We start from the raw sequence: 21280 nt of genomic DNA, 5'->3' as shown, positions 1-21280 counted from the left end.
TGGGTTTTCCTCTTTCCTACTGTGTCTGGTCATGATGACTAATCCTTGGGTGCTGTTAAATGTGCAGTTGTCTCAGGAGCCCTTGATGGAACAAGTTTCTCGACATACCAGGATCCTTCTGTTGGACTTATTTTTTCTACTGAGCTATTTTACTCATCCACTTTTGAATCTTAGGTAAATTAATTTAGAGCAGAACAGATTGTTTCAAATATGATTATGAATTTTCAGAGCAGGCTGCTAAATCATCCACTCGTGACAAGATAATGCAACCAAATGATCAAGACACCACATTTTGGGATTTATTATTGATACGGCCCTGTTTGACATCAGCTTCCATCCATTATTCTGGTGTTACTGCTCACAAGATATACCCATCAAGGAGACTGGATGATAGTAGAGCTGTCCCTTGAATAATGTGGGGGTGAGGAGTGCCAAGCTCCAGCAGAGTCAAAAACCCATGTATAACTTCAGAGTTGGCACTATGTATCTGAAATTCTGCATTTGTGGATTTAGCCAACCATGGATTATGTACTGTAGAACCTATTTATTAAAAAAGATCTGCATGTGACTGAACCTGTGTTATTGAAAGGTCAATTGTTGTTGAGTCACCCAGTCGTGTCTGACTCTTCGTGACCTAAATGCAAATCGCGTGTTAAACATATATATAAAGAAGGACTCAATATTTTTATATATGATCAATAATTTATACTTAAGTCACTTCAGTGGTGCCTGACTCTGTGTGACCCCACGGACTGTAGCCTGCCAGGTTCCTCTTCCATGGGATTCTCCAAGCAAGAATACTAGAGTGGGTTATCATTTTCTTCTCCAGGGGACCTTCCCAACCCAGGGATTGAACCTGTGTCTCTTACATCTCCTGCACTGGCAGGTGGGTTCTTTACCACTAGCGCCACCTGGGAAGCCCCAAAATATGGAACAATTCATGAATTTGAATGTCATCGTTGTGCACTTGCAATTAAAACCACTGTCTTTAAATACCGAATGATACTGATATGATTGCAGAAAATTCTGATGTATGTTACTTTTATGATACATATTACTTAATATGTCTCCCAGGTAGCCCTGGCTTTTCAGCTAATTAATTCCACAGGCACGCACTTAGGCCTAATTATGGGGTAGATAATATTTACTATTTCATTTACTGCCTAAAAGATGTTTCTCAACAAGTCAGTCTGGAATTCCTTATATAGATACTACTACAGGTACCTATAAGCTTGTTTATGGATTCTGTGTCAGAACTGTGAATGGACAGACACTAAGGAGACAGGGCTAAGTCTTGTGATTAGTTTACTTTTGCACACTCCTCAGTGTCCAGCATGGTACTTGTACAAGTTCAGTAAATATTAAAAAAACTTCTCTAGGTATTCCATTTTGGAATTCTTGTAGAAACAAGTCAATTTTTGAAAATCTTCTAGTGTTTGTAAATTTAATAAATGAAATACACTTGCCATTACTAATCATAAGTTAAAAAAAAAGCTGATGTAAGATTAAGGTTAGAAGTGACTGTCCTGTATGTGCTTACACATATAAAGTGGAATTCAAGAGAAGTTAAAAGATACATGAGAAATTATATGGGAGAGAATATGAAGAATAAGGTTAGACTTGATGAAAAAAAAAAACCTGATCACTTTTTGGATAAGTTGCACTTGTAAATTAAACCTTTATGAGGACATTTTGGGGAATGGGGTAAAGTGATATTAAAAAAAAAAACACCCAAAACTCCCAATATAATAAAGCATAATTCAAATAGGTTTTGGGGAAATTTTAAGTTTTTTAAATAATTTGTTGACCTCTTGATTAACTGGGATTTTTACCATTCCATATACTCTGCAATATAACTAAATAACTACATGTTACAATGTTTTGTTAACGTGTAAGGAAAAAGTAATCAGATTCTTTGACTCTGAACAACTAAGAAATGAAAAGATCCCATTCTTAGATTTTTATATTTGATTTTCTTACAGAAATAACTTCAGTTATTATGCCAATATTTACCTGAAAATGGCAGCCTCCAACAGTAAATAATTGAAATAACCACAGTATCATAAGGAGCTATAGTGAAACAAACAAAATTTTTCCTTCTTGACCAATAAAGTTTTGAAGAATGAAAAACCACAACTATGAAGGAAAAAAGGCAATTGTAAATGGAAGACACGCATCAAAGCCCAGGAGCTAAAAATGAATTATTAGAAAGATGCTTCAAAAAATCAATTACCATCACAGGGAAAAACTATTATGAAAGCAGCTCAAAAAATAAATGAACACTTATCTTTAAAACAGAAATACTTGAGATAGTTTACAATGCCCAGTTAATTACTATATATATTCCACCCCCTCAGATATTTATGAATACTGTATAAGTCAATAGGATTTGTTTACTGTTAGAAAATTTTTTGTCATATGTGAAAAATTACAACCAATTCTTCAACCATTAGAAAGATGGTTTTCCCACATTTTGAATGTTTTTTTAAATGAAATAATACATGGTCAGAGCATCAATCTCAGAGATTTTTTAGAACAGGTGACTAAAAACCAAGTTCTCCTTACAGGCCAGCCCCAAAACGTTAAGTGATAAAATACACTTTTATCTCTTAGGCCAGCCAGCCTAAACACCTTTCTGGGAGTCAGCAATCTGTGGCCCACAGGCTGAATGTGGCTTGTGGCCTATTTGTACACAGCCCTGAGTCGAGAATGGTTTTTACATTTTTTAAGGGGTTGTAACCAAAACCAAACCAGAGAATATGTAACAAAAAACCATACATGGTCTACAGAGCCTAAAATATTTATGATCTGGCCGTTTATAGAAAAGTCTGCAGACCTTTCATTTATATCAATGTTGTACAGATTCAGGCAGTGCAATATTAAGTCCAAGATAAGGTTCATTTATTCCCATCAGGAATATAATTAACTTTCTGAAAAGGTATCTTCTGATGTCATCTGTCGATTTCTTTTCAATTTTTTCTTCATTTTCAACGTCATTAAAGTTCGTCCTACAATAATAATGTAAAAGTGATTGAATTCTTTTCTCTTAAACATCTAATGTTAAAAGGTAAAAATAATTAACTGACCTAAGTTTTACTTTTTCAAAAATAATTACTTAATATTCTTATTTTATAGATCACATGGAAGTATTCCTTGTCTAACAGTGGGAAAAGGATATCTCACAATTCTCACCTGCCCATGGCATGTAATACAATTATAACTTACCACTTTCAAAGTCATCCTTTGGCACGCTCTTTAACTTAATTTCAGTTATTCTACTTTTGACTAATAATGTTTGATTTCAAATGTCTAAGGAGCTAAAAGTCAGAATTCTAAAGATAAAACATTGTGAGAAAACTAACATATCCAAAATGTCAGAAAAAATTGTTCACAAAAAATGAAAAAAAAAACTTTCATTTCTATCTTTTAGATTTGGATAAAATAGAATTCTTGAAGTAGGCTGTAAAGCTTTGTATGTGAGGGTATCATTCTAACATGGCTCTGTAAAGCCAGATTCTCTGGCCCTCTAGAAGCTGTGCTCTTCTTTCGTCCTTTCACCTTACAGGGGAAAGAATCCAAGAAACCTTATACGTGAATGTATTAAATTCCATTCAGAAAGGATTCTACCATTTGTAAACTTGCTGGTCGGTTTCTAAGTGTCTTACACTGATACTGATTTTAAAAAAGGAAAACATGAATAGCCCTCTTTAGAAGAGCAAGAAAGAGGTTGTACCGCTTCTTGATAGATTAGTAATTCAAGGGGGTGGGGCAGGTCAAGATGAATACGGCTCCTAATATATCCTGACTATACCAAGAACAAAAGAAAACTTGCTCTCCAAGAGGTGTTTTAAGGCTCAAATCAATGCTTTTACATTTGACCAAAATTTATGACCATAGTTACTATTTTTCTGTTAAACAGCTTCACTTGTCCACATTTCTAAGCATTTCAGAAGCTACATTCTGATTTTCATAGTTTCCAAAGAAAAAGTTTCTAACCACCTTACTGTTTTTTGAAGCTTTGCTTTACTGTTTGATACATATACTGTACAGTAAGAATACATTTAAATAATATCTGTCAAAGTCAGTTCTAGATTTAGTCCTTACCTTATCTCTTTTCTCATGATTTTGGAGCTTTTCCAATTTTTCATATATTAAGGTAGCAATCTCTTTTGCATCTCTGGAGTCTATTTGCTCTCCCCAAGTATTTCTCTAAAATTGAAAATACTCTTCTTATAACCTTTTAAGTATCTAAACAAAACTGACATTTCCACCTAAGAAACTTGATTAAATGTTTAAAACTTAAAACTTCTTCAAGGAAATGCTGCTGGCAAAAGCAATCAACCAATAACTTACCAGAAATAAATACTAACAATACTGTTATGGGAACATGTAATTAATTGGTTAAAATGCATTGCTAACTCCAAATGTATCAAGACATCTAAACTGTATAAGAAAAGATGTCCCCAGAGGACTCAAAACATTCTAAAGTCACTGGTTGGCACAGACAAAACTTTGACCAATTACAACCACGCAAAGCCATGTATTTCCTGGTTCTCATCTGCCTATGGCAGGAAGGTGGCTGAAAAGCAGGGGGAAGGGTCAGGTCAATACATCCAGGTCTGGTTATTTTGGATCTGGAGCCACCAGTTTCCTTCTTCCTGGTGGAACTTCAAACTGTGTGCTAGGATTCTGTTTCTGTGAATAGCTGCTCACCTGGTTGGTACTTCTCACTTTGATCTTTATTCTGCTGTGGCCTTGTCTGCTGGACTTCTGGATTCTACCCCTGCCTTTCCATTCGGACATATGGTGACATCATGTTTTCAAACAGTTCCCTGTATGGCTTGGTTAATTCTGTGACTGCTCATTATACTGATATTTCCCTAACATCATTCTACCTGAATAAGACACCTATTTATATATCTAATTCTCAAGGTGTTCTGAGAACTCAGAAGCCAGAGGAATGAAGAGTCAGGCTTTGGTATAAAGTTCCTTTACTCTGAGTTCTGCTTACCCCAGACTTTGTTGAGAGAGAGATACCTTCATCATAAATAAGAATCCTTCACTGAAAAATGTAGGTGTCTGACAAGTCTAGAATTCTGAAATTCATCATCTAGTTTCTTTAGCTCTATTTCAAAATGTATTATAATCACAAATAAATTGCACAAGATCTTAATCTGATATACTTTCTCAAAAGTTATGTATCAAAACATTTGAAATTATTTATCTCAATGTTTTACCAGAAAATGTATGCATAACAAATACTTGTCTATCACAGCTTTATTGTCAAAAATGTCTTAGTCTTTTACTTAGGAAGATGGCAAAGGTCGTGAATCCTTTCGGTTAGCAGTTACACTGGCTAAAAGGTATACACTTTTGTAATAGTGACCATAAAGACTTGGATCTGGAGCCACCAGTTTCCTTCTTCCTGGTGGAACTTCAAACTGTGTGCTAGGTCTAATGGGTTAAACTGTCTTTAAAAAGAAAGTTAAAAACCAGTGTCAGTGGCCCCAAAAAAGAAATTATGAATGAATCACAAAACCCTAACTTTAATAGTCTAAACCATTAATGCATATTCCTCAAGATAAATTTTCAGGTACTAAGGCTATTTCAGTTATGACAGTATTCTCTTTTTTTCTTTTTCTTTCCTGGAAGAACTAATCATAAAGGTAATATATGTTAATTCTATAAAAATAGGAAACACAAAACTTCACAGAAAACAATTACCTTGAATTCTACCACCCACACAAAACCACTGTTAGTGTTTTGGTATGTGTATTTAGTAGTTCCCTATTCACGAGTTCAGAAATTTTAAGGCCCTGGAGACCATCATATCAACTGTGAGGCAGAACAAAATTTTAAAATCACTTCGTGTGTATGTGAAAAGCAGCTGTTTCAGTGGCACGCGACACAGTGAGAAACGACAAAAGGAAAGAAACTAGAAACGCTTTACCTGCTAAAGAAAAGGGACACAGAGGAAGGCATGTACATACCTTTGCCCTTTCATAAGGATACAATCTCACAGTCGGATAGGCTCTGATACCAGCTTTCTGGCAAGTTTGAGCATAAGCCTGACAGTCTACTTTTCCAGCTTTTACTTTTCCTTTAAGTGTCTGAAAAAAGAATAATATGCTTTTGTTGTTATTCTCTTTGGTATCTACTACTCTGGCAACCACAGAGCAATATGATACTAAAAATTCTAAATATTTATAAATGCAAGGATTTGTTACTTAAAAAACCCCAAACCAAAACAACATAGTTTTAATCTTTTCCATTTAAGCAAGACTGCTTCCAAATTCTTACTAGCTCTGAACTCTTATTTACCTAGCACGGCCCCTCCAATAGCAAATAAACTCTCCTTTGCCTTATCAAGAAAATTGAGAAGCTTTACCCTGAAGGACCTCACCTTCTTCCTGTCACCCACAAACGTCTGAGATTCTGTCTTTCTGTTCCTCCTATCTCCAGTCTCATCTGCTGAGGTGAGCAACTTCCTCCCATGGAAGGCTGACTATCTCAACATTCTCTGGTCCCTCCCCATCAGAGCTCTTACTCACTCGTGAGCATATACTGTTGCTGTTGTTTAGCATATATACATATGACCAAAAAAGAATCCCTTCTTTAATGGCACTGATTCCTCTAATCGCCACCCTGCTTCTTTTTCAAATTTATTCCTTGACCACTTCCCCATCATCTACTTACTATCAACACATTTTAGCTAGCTTCTGTTCTCATTGCTCCCTCTGCTGAAACTGCTGTAAGTTCACCAATGACTTCTACTTGACCAAACTCAATGAACACTTTTCAGTCTTCTTAGTGACTATCTGACATGACTGACCACTCCTTTCTCTCCTCTTTTCTTTCCTGGCACTTATCACTAGTCTCTTGGCTACCCGATTCCTCTGGTTACTGTTCTTCATTTCCAGCAAGGGGCACTCCTCCTACATCTGCCCCTCGAAATGTCCAACCAGAGTTCCGTATTTCATCAGCATTTTTTCCCACTGTGAACAATCTCCCAGGGAGATTTTATACATCTATATGCTGCTGAACCCCAACATTCCCTTGATTGCAGTCAACTATGTACTGGCCTGTCTCAGCTAAAGCACCTTCAAGATACCATTTCTAAAATGACTCCTTTCTCCCTTAACCTATCAGCCCTTCTGTCCTACTGTTCACTTAATTCAGGCCAGAAACTAGGGCCACGCTAGACTCCTTTTTCTCCTACACTTATTACAAATAAACACTAACTAAATCCTAGTCATTCTTATCTCTCATATTTGTTTCATTCTTTGTATGACCACTGCCATGATCCTGGTTCAGGTTATCACCTCTCACTTCAGAACAATTAAAATACCCCAGCTACCTGTAATTTTGCCCCCAAGGTTGGGGTACTAAAGGCAGACTAACTTGTGCTAGGGCACCAGCAAGGCTGCATGCAGAAGCACGCGTGTGCACACACACACACACACACACTCTCTCTCTCTCTCGCTCATAGTGAAGGTCAGAGAAATCTAGCTGGCTTGTACTCTCAGTTACAGAAGGACACTATACTGGTTTTGGTGCTCTGATCTTTCTCTCGTCTTGACGGCCAGGTTCAGTCTGTTCAGTGTGATCCTTTTACAATATAAAGTGGATCCTGACAAATCCAACAGCTCTCCTCCCATGCGTCTATAGAATACATTCTGAGCAGTATGAGCAGCGAGGAAAAGTGTACAGTGTGAGTGCAGGCAAGCTGACCAAACCATCTTGTCCTTGCCTGGCCAAGAGCCTCAGTTTTGGCCACGCCCCTTTTATCTTTATCCTCTGGTGACACTGGACCAACAGAGGAAAAGCCTGAGCCTGCTCCGCTGTCTGTGTGCCCTGCATCTCTGCAAATTCTGGCTTCTCTGTTTAGAGCACCCCTGAGTCAACCCTTCCAAGGGCCACCGTCCTAGCCATACTGCAATTCTCATCTCAAACACTACCTTTTCCGGGGAGCCTTTTGTCTCCTGGTATGACTCTGACCTGCTCCCCATACTCCTGTTTTGCTCCAATTTCACTAAAGATTCTACTGATTTATATATATTTGCATTTTACCTTCCCAATAGATTAAAATCTCATTTAAAAAACATGCAATATTCATCTTTCCATTTTTTTCAGCCCTAATGTTTGGCATAGTGTTTTTTACTTGGTGCTCAGGATTTGCTGAATGACCTTTTAAATAATTTCTGCTATATTCAAGATACAGCTGCATTACAAAATAGCTAAATTAAGTTTTTTAGTACTTAAGAGATAAGGGAATAAAACATTTTTGTTAGGATTACTGGAGAAAAAGAAGCATAAGAGGAAAAAAAGATATAATATGTAGAAAAAAAAAAAAAAGAATAACCTTTTATTTCAAAAACCAGTGAATAACTAAAACTATCTCTTACGGCTCCACAGGAGTTTGAAATCTCTCTGGATGCTCAGCTTCCGTTTCAGGCTGGTGGAACTAGTGCTGGCTTTCTCATTCTAATGAATGTTCTGTAGCCAAAGGCAAAATTCCTTGAGTACAGAGGTGGGGAAGCTAACAATTTAGGACTTATGACAGAAACACCAAAATAAACCGCGTTTACTTTCATTTTGTAAGTGTTCATCGAGTTAAGACACCGGGGATATACAGATAGGTACATATACTGCTTTCAAGAAGCTCACAGTTTCTGGAGGAGACAGATATAGTTAACATACAATGTGTAAGCATCCTGAAGGGGTACTGGGAAGGGGAGAGAATACAGAAATCCCACTGGAGCTGGGTTTTGTAGATTAGGGACAAAAAAACAATCCAGATGGCCAAAGTAAGGAAAACGCATTTTAGAGAGGGAACAGCATGTACGTAAAAGCACTTGTTCAGAGAACCTGGAGTACGTTGTCGTGCCTGCAGTATACTGTCAGGGAGAGGGAAAAAGCTAAAGAGGTCAGGAGGGTCAGATTAGACAGCTGTAATCAAGAACGCATGTCAAGAAATGTGGTTAACAGAAAGCTAGAGAAGGCAATATTTCAGAAAGATCATTACAGTGGAACTGAAGAGGGAAGACTGGCAGTATGAGACTAGTTAAGAGGCGCATATAACTAAGTCTAGATGATGAAGGCGTGACCAACAGGCTAGCAGAGGGATGACAGATTTCAAAGAAGTTTAGGAGACTGAACTGACAGGATCTAGTGACAGGACCTAGTGACTGCCTGGAGGGCAGCAGGAAGAAAATAAAGAACAAGGGAAGAAGTGAGGTTTCCGGCTTATTTTGGTTAAGTAGATGTTTTCAATCAAGGTAGGTAGGTAGGCAGTTACAAGCTTTAGTGAAGAAGCAAGAACCTACTGCAAAGATCAAAATCACAGAAATGGAACAGAGTTTTTAAATTCAGAGGAAACTTTTAAGGAAAAAATTATTATTTACAAAATCTTATCTAATTATTCAAACATGAGTGTGACTACAACTTATTTCAGTAGATAGATAAGACTTACCCTAGCCAAGAGCTCAAACTCTGGAGCAAAGTTCTGGCAAGGTCCACACCAAGGAGCATAGAAATCAACCACCCAATGGTTTTTCCCTTGTAAAACCTTTTCATTGAAAGTCTGAGGTGTTAGATCTATAGATGCTTGAGGTAAAAATCTGTGACAAGGGATCAAAATTATTTATTATACAAGTCAAAGCAAACATCTAGAACAGACTATTGCAAATCTTTATAAGTTAAAAATAGACTTCAAAGAAAGACAATATAATAAAGCATAACCTTATCTTGGTAAATTAGTCCTTCCTAAGTGCTAGAACTTTCCTAAGTAAGTGTTACTTAGGAGAAAAGTGCTAGAACCTTAACTGAGTAAATTTAGCCACAGACATAAGAGGAAGGTAAAGAGCATTGAATATAATTTATACAATTATACATAATTTAATTACTCACCCTAGACCCCAGATTCTTAGAGAATAAGCATCTCTATTCCAACCATTGTAACTACTGAAAGAAGAAAAATATGTAAGTTGTAAACCGTTATTTCTATTATTGGGTATGTTCAGAAAACATTTCCTTTGTAGCAATTTAAAAGTTCAGTTGACTGACTTTATCTGGCACCTCTTTTCTCAGATATACCTTAGCCACAAATACTAAGCTTACAAGGCTTACATTGCTTTCCAAACATATTTTTTCTAGTCTCGACGTTTTTGTGTGTGAGTATGCTCAAAACAGACCTAAATGTTTAGATGTCTGCTGGACATCTCCCAAAGACCTACGGTAATGGCAAAACTCAAAATCTCCAAGGCTTTGGTTCTGAAACCTTTACCCTGGTTATTATAGTCCATCAAATTCCTATCCACTTTTTAAGACACATGTCAACAGGGACAGCATAAATGCAGCCTCGTGATTTCCTCTCATGGTTGTGATCCTTCTCTCTGAAATCCATGGTTCATTTCTACTTTTTAATAATATTTATTATATTCTGTCTTGTATTTGAGTTTCCTACTTGAAATGCCATATGGTGTTGTCGAAACAGCATGGGTGACACCGATCTGAGCTCAAAGCCCAACCTCAAACCTTCGCAGATGTGTGACTTGGGAAAGTTATCCAAGGTCTGTGAAACAGTTTATTTATCTGTAATAGTAAGGAAGGGTAATAATTCTTACTTCTCAAGAGTATGTGTGAAGACAAGTGGAAATAATGTGAGCAAAAAGTCTCTAGTACAGTACCTGAAACCAAAGAGGGGCTTAATAAATGTTCCTCCTCTCATTTCCTTCTATACCAGACTGTCAGCTTCACAATCGGTGTGCCCAGGCAGTCCACTTTTCGCTTTGTAAATTCCTCATTCCCACACTATTTTAAATAAGGTGTGGGTTCTCCCAAAATACTGAGTGGTTTAACTTTTATTTAGTTAGCCTAACTTTAAAATTTTAACTGTATAAAAATAAATGATTATATAAATGCCTTCAAATTTTAGAGAATACTTACTGATATTCATAAGCTTTATTTGATTTTTGGGGAAAAAATCTTATCTCAGGGTATCTCCGAACATTTTCTTGGGCACAAAAAGAATGATACTGTTGGCAGTCTATACTGCCCACATTGACCAGTCCAATTAATGTCTATAAAAGAAAAAAAAATGAATAGATCAAAGTAATTAGAATTAAATTACCTCCATAACAATTTTTTTTTTTTTTTTTTTTTACACGACTGAGCGACTTCCCTTTCACTTTTCACTTTCATGCATTGGAGAAGGAAATGGCAGCCCATTCCAGTGTTATTGCCTGGAGAATCCCAGGGACGGGGGAGCCTGGTGGGCTGCCTTCTCTGGGGTCGCACAGAGTCGGACACCACTGAAGTGACTTAGCAGCAGCAGGGAGAAGAGGGTATTGAAAAGTATGGGGTTTCTTTTTAGGGAGATGGAAATGTTCTGGAATTAGTGGTAATGGTTATACAACACTGCAAATATACTGAAAATTACTGAGTTATACACTTGAAAACTGGGAAAATGAATTTTATGTCATGTCCATTTGATTGCAATTTTTTAGAAGGAATGAATCAAAGGTGAGTGAATCCCCTTCAGGTTTCAAGTCTGGGTAATTAAGAGAATAGTAACTTTGATAGAGATGAATAAGTTAGAAAAAGAGACTTAGTTTTGAGGACAAACGGCAAATTCGACTTTAAACATGTTGGCTTCAATTTCGAGACTCAACTTGGGTTGGAAACTGTGACCTCTGAGAGATGTCTAATGAGAGTTCGGGGCCAGACATTAGATTAAGCATTCTCCAGCATAGGATGTAGTAGATGCTCCATAACAATTTTTTATGTTTACAATAGAGAAGTAGTTACCGTTAGATGGTTACTATATTATCTACCAGTGATTTTTGCCAAATACAAATGGTTAAGGGCTTAAAACATAATAGAACATTTACAGTAATGAATTGGAAATCTAATTTTGTAGTCAAAAACTTACTAAAATTATTGTAAACTAAATAACTGATTTCATTCATCTATTACATGGGGAAAATTACATATATCTAAAATTTGATGTGTCAGAAACCAAGAACTAATGAATTTCTTTGCAACAGTACTTTAAAATTACTTTTTAAAATGGAAATGTGGATTGCAGATAGCATACTGAGTCATGCCCGAATTTAAAAATTTTATTGAAAAGAGTGGAAAATTATATTATTATGAATTTAAATACTAGAAAGAATGTTAACTCTTAGGTTTATTCATTTTTTACGTTATAAATAAAATAGTAATTGCATTTTCCATTCTGATATTTAAATAATTTGTTTCCAATCTTTCATGATTTATAATGCTCTGTAGGAAACTTAAAAATCTAACTATTTCATTGATCAAGGCCATTTTTTTCTTTATTATCTTATAATACTGTGAAGAAACTGTATTTCTAAGCTCTAACAATGAAGAGGTAGAAAAAATATTAATATGAAACAAAGAGGATCTTTGTGTTGATGTTGGCAGAAATTTGGTCAAACCAAGTGACACAGAAAAAAGGGTCATTATTGTATACTATTCAGCACCAGAGAGAAGTAGAGTTGAAATCTAATCGTTATATAAAAAACGATCAAAACTCTTATTAAGTGACAATCTGGAGGTAGGTTCATTCATCTCAGTTTCAAAGTAATTGTTAAATAAACATTCTTAGTAAATGTTAAGACTTGGACAATAAATTCTTTTACTATACCCGGGCCATTCTTTTCCATTCTGGCATTAAGACTTGACATGGATGACACCATGGAGAATAGAAATCAACCATCCAGACTTCATCATGCTTTCTTTGTTTAACCAGTTCGTTGAAAGTGGTAGGTGTCAAAGAGATCACTGAAGGATTCATAAGATCCTAAAGAGAATATACCATTCATTGTAACAGATATAAAAAAGAGTAGTTCACATAGTCTTGGGCAAATTGTTGGTATATGTCACTTGGAAAAGTTTCTGCTTTTGAATGATCAAAGGATACATTAGGATATTTAAAGAGAATCTATAGTGGATTATTTTAAAAAAGGAAGAAATGATCCTTAATTTACTTTTTAAGTTTGGATTCTGCCCATCAGTCTTATTAAATCAAGGAATATTTTCTTATCTCTATGTATCACTAAAACCATCTTAGGCAGAGAAAAGTGGCAACTTTAAGGTTGTGGGTAGATGAGGCAAGAGATTCAAGAGCTGCCCAGATGTCTACATAGGCCACATAGTTCTTTTTGGAACCAATAACTGGTTTGGAAAGGACCCTTTAATTATTAATGGAAAGCCTACTATCCTGTTTTTCTGACATTCCCACTTGAGATACTGCACAACCTCAGATCACTTGTTTCAAATGCTGTTTTGTTAATAACAAGCTTCAGTCTATCATGACTGGGTAATACTAATCATGTTAGCTTCCCCTGGGGAGACAGACAACACAAAACAAAAAGCTATTATTTTTCAGGAGGAGGAAGAGAAGAGTAGGACAGAGGCTGGGAGGGCAACTGCATAGATAATAAGCTACGACTGTTCATTTTTTTAGGAGTCCCCTGTTAACTATTTTAGTCAATTAAGATTTGTAGTGATTAAAAAAAAAGGTGGGTAGATGCTCCAGTAGAGCACTTCTGGGCTAAGAACGCAGCAGGCTTGGCATAAGCTGCTGAGGCCTGCAGAATCCTTCCATTGGTGGCTGAGGTAAGACTGTCCTTAGCCACATATTTCTTGGAACTATCCAAGAATGGGATTCACTGCTATCTAATCTATATGGGACCAAAAAGAAATAATCTGTGGTAGATTAGAGAAAACTAGAGAAAACGGGGGCGGGGAGAGGGGTGACAAGGCTTTATGTAGAAGTTTTAATTTCACGTATTTAATTGTGTCCACCAAGTACAAGGCACCATACTAGGTAACAAACAAAGCACACACTAGCTATGAACTCTGAGAATAAGTCTATTAATAAAAGAGTAGAAAAGTTAAAAAATAATTTTGTCAGAAGATGTTTTTGGCACAAAAATAACAAATCCTATTATTAAACATTACTAAATACTCATATGAAGTATATACACACATGGAAGGATTTATAGCTATATAGGCTATAACTTAAAATACCTCTACGAACTCCAAGATCTGTTCAGCAGAGTGATGTCCTTCATATTCATGAATGTTGGACTGGTTGAATACCACTGTTGTTGGATAAGCCTGAATGTTATACTGTTAGGAATGAAAATACAAATTAAACATAAGATTCTACATATTTTACCTATTTGCTTCAAATTTATAACCAGCTTGCCTTAAGTAACAGCAACAAGATTTTAAAAGACTCAATGCCTAACTGATGACTGAAAAATTTTAGCCTAGCCAAATTTAACAAAGGAAATAGATTTACTGCTGTATCCTCAGCAGCTGATTCTTATGTACACTTACTCCATTTGCCATAAAATCCATAGGCACCGAAACACTGAGAAGTGAGCACGGGCATTTATTTATTTATTTTTTTTGATAAAAACAGTCCCACAGCATTTATTGTCATCTGGTAATAACATAAGGGTGAGCAGAACAATATGAATACATGTTTTAGAACTACATCTCTAACAAAGGACACCTAAAAAAACCAACGGTATTGCCAAACAATTTCTCACTTCATCTGTCACTTCTAGTTGGAGACACTTTGGAGCAGAGTAATGTTATCTACTTTTAGCATGATCCGACCCAGTTGTTTTCTTGACTTTGTTTTAGAATGAATCTCTTCTGCGTCATCTAATACGAGGTTCATATACTCATCAAAACCAATGATACAGCCCTCTATCTGCATATTCACTTGCTCATAAAGCCACACCTGAATCCGCGATCTATTTTGCAAGTATCTGAAGATGAGATTGATGGGCTGCACCATCACCTTCCGCACCTTCTGGCCCTGGTCCGAGCACGGGCATTTATGAGTGCAGTCCTCTCCTACTCGCCTGAACCAGGATGGATGGGATAAGAGCAGACTGGGGTCTAGTTTGAGTGTTTTATTATTTTTTTTTAAACCATAATAAACACTCCAATTTGTTCAGAAGTGGAAGAAAATCAAGGACATAAACATAGCAAGAATAAGGAAATAAACTAATAATCCACGTGCACACAGCCATTTTTAGATTAGAGAATTATGAATCATGTGCTAAAAATGAGGTCACTTTTTATTCTTTGCACAAAACAGCTTTTATGGCATGTGTGTGTGTATATATATACACATACATACATAAACCACTATAATTTCCTTCCTCAGAATTAACATGAGCACTAATTCAGGAAGCACTTCTCAAGCTTTTTATTTTTTAAAAGGTTATAAACAGATCCCTATCTCTAAATTTGCTGTAGCTGAACTATATGAATCCTCAATGCTGACAAGCACTCATTAGCAAACTGAACTTCAAAAATAATTTTAGAAAAAGCAATGGAAATATTTATCAAACTTTTGTAAATGAGCACAAATAACCCATTAGATGGAAAAAACATTTATCTAACATTTGACAAGTCCTTACTATGTGTTGAGCACCTTTTTAGCACTGAAATGTAGTTTCTCATCTGTTCCTCACAACAAGTCTATTTGGAAGCTAAAATTACTGAATCAACTTTATAGATGAGGAAACTGAGGTACTGAGAGGCTCAGGGACTTGGTGAAGGTTAACCAATTAGTGAGTAAGGAATCCTGGCCTCTATTCCAGGTGAATTTGATACCTTGATATTTGATATTTCCAGGTTTAAATATCTACACTCTGCTTAATTATCTACAGAAAATTAAAAACTGAGATGAAAAGTAGAAGAACTATAGGAATTCAAATTACTGTTGAACACAATTCTTCATTTTTGCGTAGCAACTTTTTGAAGTCCCATACAAGACATTTAAAACCAAAGGCCCTACTTATTTCATTTTTTAAACTTATTTTAATGAAATTTCAAACATGATATAGAGAGAGACTCATCTAACAAATACATATCTCTAACGCTACATTTAAGGACAATTAACTTTTCTGCTGTTCTGGCAGATTTTAGGAGGTTCTCCTTTTTGATCCCATTTCCTTCCCTTCCTGATGCTAGGAGTAACCAATATCCTGAAATAAGCATGTATCCAATCCACTGATGTTTTACACTTTTGCTACATGCATGTGTATTCCTAAACAGTATACTGTAATGTCCGAGCACTTATGAACTTTCTATAATTTTATCACACTCTGTATACTATTCTACAATCTGCTTTTTTCATTATAGTCTTGAGATTTACCAAACATGCTGGTAAAGACAGATCTAGTTTTAAATCCTCTATGATTATTCTACTGTATGACTGGATAATTTATTTATTCATGTACTTGCTACTACACTGGTCAGCTAAATTTTTTTAATTTGACGGAGGGAGGGTATACGACCATCGTAATAATTTGTACTTTCTTGAGGACCAGTAAAGTTGAACGTTTTTCACATTTATCGAATTTCTGCCTTTATAAAATGTCTAAACCTCATTCTTTTGCTATTTTAAAAAACTGATCTGTAGTCTTTAAACATTCTGGACAGTAAGGCTTTGTCAGTTGTATGTGCTGCAAATACTTCCTCAGTCTGTTGTTTCGACTTTATAACGTCTCTTTCTTTGGCAATAGTTTAACATTCAGTGAAGCTAAAATCATTCATAACTTTTATCCTCAGTGGATGTGTGCACTGGCAGGCATGAGCATCTCTGTGGAATGAATTATTCCTCACATAGATGCATAAAGATTTCACCCTACATTTATTTCTATTATGGTTTTAAAACACATTACTTCCTAAAAAAATTGAAATATAGTTGATTTACAACATTGGGTAGGCTTCAGTTCTACAGCAAGATGATTTAGTTATATATATATATATTTCAGATTATTTTCCACTATAGGTTATTACCACATATTGAATATAATTCCCTGTGCTGTACACTGTCTTTGTTGCTTATTTTATGTGTAGTAGTGTGTATCTATTAATCTCATACTTGTAACTCATCACCTCAGGCTTTGCTAACAATGTTTGTTTTGTTTGTGAGCATGTCTCTGTTTTGTATACAGGCTGATTTGTGTAATTTTTAAGATTCCACATATAAGTGATATCGTATAATACTTGGCTTTCTCTGTCTGACTTACTTCACTAAGTATAACATTCTTTGGCCAAGTAATATCCTTTGTGTACACACAACACCGCCCCCCCCACCCCGCCCCCAACACACACATCTTAAGCCAATTGTCTGCTGATAGCCACTTGGGTTGTTTCCGTATCATGGCTATTGTAAATAGTGCTTCTATGAACTGTATCTCTTCAAATTAGAGTTTGTTTTTTTTGGATATATACCCAGGGTTAGGATCGCTGGATCATATGGTAGCTCTATTGTTAGTTTTTTAAGGATCCTTCATATTCTCCATAGTGGCTGTACCAATTTATATTCCCATCAACAGTGTAGGAGGGCTCATTTTTCTCTATACCGTCTTCAGGGTTTACTATTTGTAGATGTTTGGGTGACAGCCATCCTAAATAATGTGAGGTGATACTGTGGTGATTTACATTTCTCTAATAACCAGAGCTGAACAACTTTCCATAGACCTGTTGGCTATCTGTATACCTTCATCATGATAATTACTGAAAATCATCAGAAATTCAGTGCTCAAGTTTCTCCAATTATATTTTTTTGAGTTGGTTTGTTTGAATACAAGGCCTGAACACTGTATTTGAACGACAGTCTTATCAGTCCTTTTAATATCTTTTTTCCTTCTTTCAATGTGTATGTCCAGTGAACTGCTATTTGTCCCAAAAAGTTCTCTACATGCTGGGATTTGAAGATTGTATGCATACCCGCATATCACTTACTATGTCCTGTAACTGGATTTCCTATACACTAATATCTGTAGGCTTGATTTGATTTAGGATTCCCCCCCCAAAAATATTTTATAATTTCTATTTCTTCCTAAACTGAACAGTAAACATTTATTAACCTAAGAAAGTATGTTATGTAAATAAAGGTTTAAAAAAGCCTGCTTAATTTCTATAAACTACATTTAGAAGACAAAGAATAAAAACTATGGGTTGCCAAAAAGAAAGCATAGTGAAAGTGTTAGTTGCTCAGTCCTGTCCGACTCTTTGCAACCCCATTGACTGCAATCCGCCAGGCTCCTCTGTCCACAGACAAGAATACTGGAGTGGGTAGCCACACCCTTCTCTAGGGCATCTTCCTGACCCAAGGTTCAAACCCGGGTCTCCTGCATTGCAGGCAGATTACCATCTGAGTGACCAGACACGCCCATAGATTGAAAAAGGTAATATTAAATTAAAAAAAAAACCTTAAATATTTATGTTTAATCCAATCATAATTTTATATCATTTTGATGAAATTATTTAAGTAATATGTTACTACTCTAAATGTTAGATGTACTTTTGAAAGTTATTTTATTGCTTTAGTGTGAGGTTGCTGAAACATTTTACGAAAACATTAGAAGAAATATTTATACTTTGCCTTACCATGTTACAGAGTCCTTCATGAACTGTACAGTCTAATGTACCAAACTTAAGCTGACCATAAAGATGCTTTGATGCTTTTCGCAGCTCTGGCAATAAAGCTCGACATGGTGGACACCACTATTGAAGAAAAAATATTCATAAGCACCAAGCCAAATGAAACCAAAAAAACCACATTTTTTTGCAACAAGCAATATGCTAAGATAAACAATATTTATTACTGTTACAAATCTTAAGCATTTATATACTCAGTCCTTGGAAGGGCAAGTATGTCAGCCTTTCTTAAAAACAGTATGTAACAGCAGCCAAATTGAGTAACATGATTCTAATATTCATTGTTCAAGGTTATCTAGAAAATGCTTTTTTTTTTTTTTTGGTCATAACAAGAGAAAACCTGAAAATGTTTAAATATGACAGATAAATATAACTTACAGGGGCAAAAAAATCAACTAGCCATGGTTCTTTTTCATTGGCAGGAAAATTTTGAGGTCCAAGTGTGGTAACATGAGAATTGACACTTTCCTTGGCAAAGGCAAGTATGTCATATAGAATCTTCTTTCCTTTGAAACAGAGAAAAAAGAGAAAAATTAAAATCTACACTTTGTCTTTTTATCCATAGAAACATTTCAAAGCTTTTATACTTGAAATATTGAAGAGAAGATAAACTTATGAACAAATTGATTTGGTGGAGGTTTTAGTGTTCTGTATACTACGTTAAGTTTGCTCTGCCAGAGAAACCTTTGCTTTACACTCTGCTTCTTGCAGGATCAGATAAAACGTCAAGACCTCTTTGAAAATTTCCTTCATCCTCAGTAGGAGAATTATTTCCTCCCAACGTTCTTGGAGTTCTTTTTGCTTGCCTGAACTACTGTTATGGCCTAACTCTGAAGTCGGTTTCTTCAACCTAGACTTCTCTTATGAATTCAAGACCTGAGTTACCCAGTGGAAATATTTACCTGGATGTCATATGGACATTTCAAACAAAATATACACAAATCAAAGTTGAGTTCTTCTTCCCTAAACTTGCTCCTTTTCTCACCTTTCCTACCTTGACAATAGTGTAATCATCCACTAGGTGCTAAAAAGATTTCCTAGAGTGATTCTTGCTTTCTCTCTTTGCCTGTATCACAGCTCCAACCATTCTATCTCTTACCATCTCCAACCCCGATTTAGGCTACTGCCTAAATGTAGTCTAGCCTACTGAAATAACCAAGCTGGTCTTTCTATTCTGCCTTCCTTAACTAATTCATTTTCTACACTGCTACCAGAGGCAAGTTACAAAAACATTAATCTGATCATGTGGTCCCCTTGCTTAAAGGCCACTGCTTAAAGAGTATACTCCTTGGCTTCGCAAATACTAGCTTTCTTAGGACCACAACATAATCCATTTTCCCATGTGCCCTCTGATTTATTCACTCAATAGTTAATATTAAGTAAAGCACCTATTATGTGTCAGGTCCTGTTTTAAATGCCATAGCACATGCAAAATAAGAGATACACACTTTCTCTTTAAGGAGTTCATAGGCCAATAGAAAAGAAACATTTCATAAATATTTAAACGGTGATAAATGATACCACATTGTCCTGCTCTTTCCTCACTCTTTAACTACTGCTGCTTGAATTGCTTCATAAATTCTTCTTTCTTTGACAGTCTTAAAAATGATTCACAGGACCCCAATCTTGTCTCTGTATTCACTTTTGGACAAGGTCATCCTCACCCAAGACTTCAATTACCAATGAAAGAGTTTTAGCCCAAACTCTTCTCCTGAGCCCAGGCCTATATTCAACTGTGAACCAGGGGTGTGTACTTCATGTCACCTTCTCCCCCAGTGCTCTCTTTCTTACAGAATGGTGCAGTCAGTCACTCAGTTGCCAAGTCAGAAACTTGAGTTTCCTTTTCTTATCTCCCTACATTTAAACACAATCATCAAGTTATACTGATTTTGCATTCATTTAAAAACTGTCTACTTCTCATCTACATTACCAATCTTGTCTTACATAAATGACTACATCAGACTTCTACTTGCTTTCCCTCCCTCCAATTCTAGGCATCCAGTTAACTTTCTAAAATGTAGAACTAGTTAAGGCACACCTCTGCTTAAACCCATGAAAGCCTTTGCTCTGTTGCCAGGATAGAGTCCAAACTACTTTATTACCTGACAGATGAAACACACTATTGGGACCCCAGTGCCATTTCCAGCCTTAAGTCTCATTCCTTTCCACACTCCACATTCCAATTATCCTAAAATTCTTGCCTTCTAAAAATGAATAAGGCTCTCTCTTATTTCAGAGTCCCAGAATACACTTAACGGTTCCTGTGCTTGGAACGTATTTAACACCTCTTTATTTGTATAACCATTATTTTTACTTAGATCTCAATTAAGAGACTGCTTTCTCTAACCTCAGAAAATTACTCCATCTATGTATTCTTCCTAAGTGTAACCCATGCTCATATTAGGGTAGATATCTCCAAGATCGCCTTCAATGACCCATACAACTGTTGTACCAGGGCTGGTGTATAAAATCAATAGAATATGGTGAGTGTGCTGGTTTATACTGTCTGAGATCAGATTATAAAAGATATCATTGCTTCTGTATGTGTGTCTCTCTGATCATTCATTCTGGGATAAGTAAGCAGCCCCACAGAAAGGTCACCTGGTGAGGAACCGAGGCCTCCTGGCTATGCCATGAGTCAGTCTGGAGCCAAATCTGCCAGCCACACAGTCCAATCTTCAGATGACTATAGTCCTTACTCACTGGGATTGCAACCTCATGAAAAAACCCAAGCCAGAACCACTCAGCTAAGCTGTTTTCAGCTTCCTGA

The 21280-nt window shown here is 36.1% G+C and overlaps 1 protein-coding gene and 1 pseudogene across 3 annotated transcripts in view; both read right to left on the bottom strand.

Annotated features, from left to right (window-relative positions):
- Positions 1-1945: 1945 nt before the first annotated feature.
- The window catches only part of DNAJC10 (DnaJ heat shock protein family (Hsp40) member C10), a 49464-nt gene continuing 30129 nt past the window's right edge, over positions 1946-21280 (bottom strand). For both annotated transcript variants that reach the window (XM_086361479.1, XM_086361485.1), the window contains exons 15-24: positions 18889-19016; positions 18460-18576; positions 14059-14160; positions 12671-12826; positions 10948-11081; positions 9910-9963; positions 9473-9620; positions 5991-6110; positions 4105-4209; positions 1946-3008 (exon numbers count right to left, since the gene is read on the bottom strand). In XM_086361479.1, the coding sequence (XP_086217605.1) occupies positions 2997-3008; positions 4105-4209; positions 5991-6110; positions 9473-9620; positions 9910-9963; positions 10948-11081; positions 12671-12826; positions 14059-14160; positions 18460-18576; positions 18889-19016 (1076 nt within the window). In that variant the 3' untranslated portion in view covers positions 1946-2996. The remainder of the gene's footprint in view (positions 3009-4104; positions 4210-5990; positions 6111-9472; positions 9621-9909; positions 9964-10947; positions 11082-12670; positions 12827-14058; positions 14161-18459; positions 18577-18888; positions 19017-21280) is intronic.
- LOC147378690 (small nuclear ribonucleoprotein E pseudogene) lies at positions 14428-14895 on the bottom strand (annotated as a pseudogene). Its single transcript, XR_015148675.1, has one exon. The product of XR_015148675.1 is annotated as a small nuclear ribonucleoprotein E pseudogene (transcript).

This window comes from Bos grunniens, chromosome 2 (genome assembly GCF_055505025.1).
Source record: "Bos grunniens cultivar Pamir isolate PY7600 chromosome 2, Bosgru_T2T1.0, whole genome shotgun sequence".
Taxonomy (NCBI): domain Eukaryota; kingdom Metazoa; phylum Chordata; class Mammalia; order Artiodactyla; family Bovidae; genus Bos; species Bos grunniens.
This window is presented reverse-complemented; position numbering and strand designations above follow the sequence as displayed.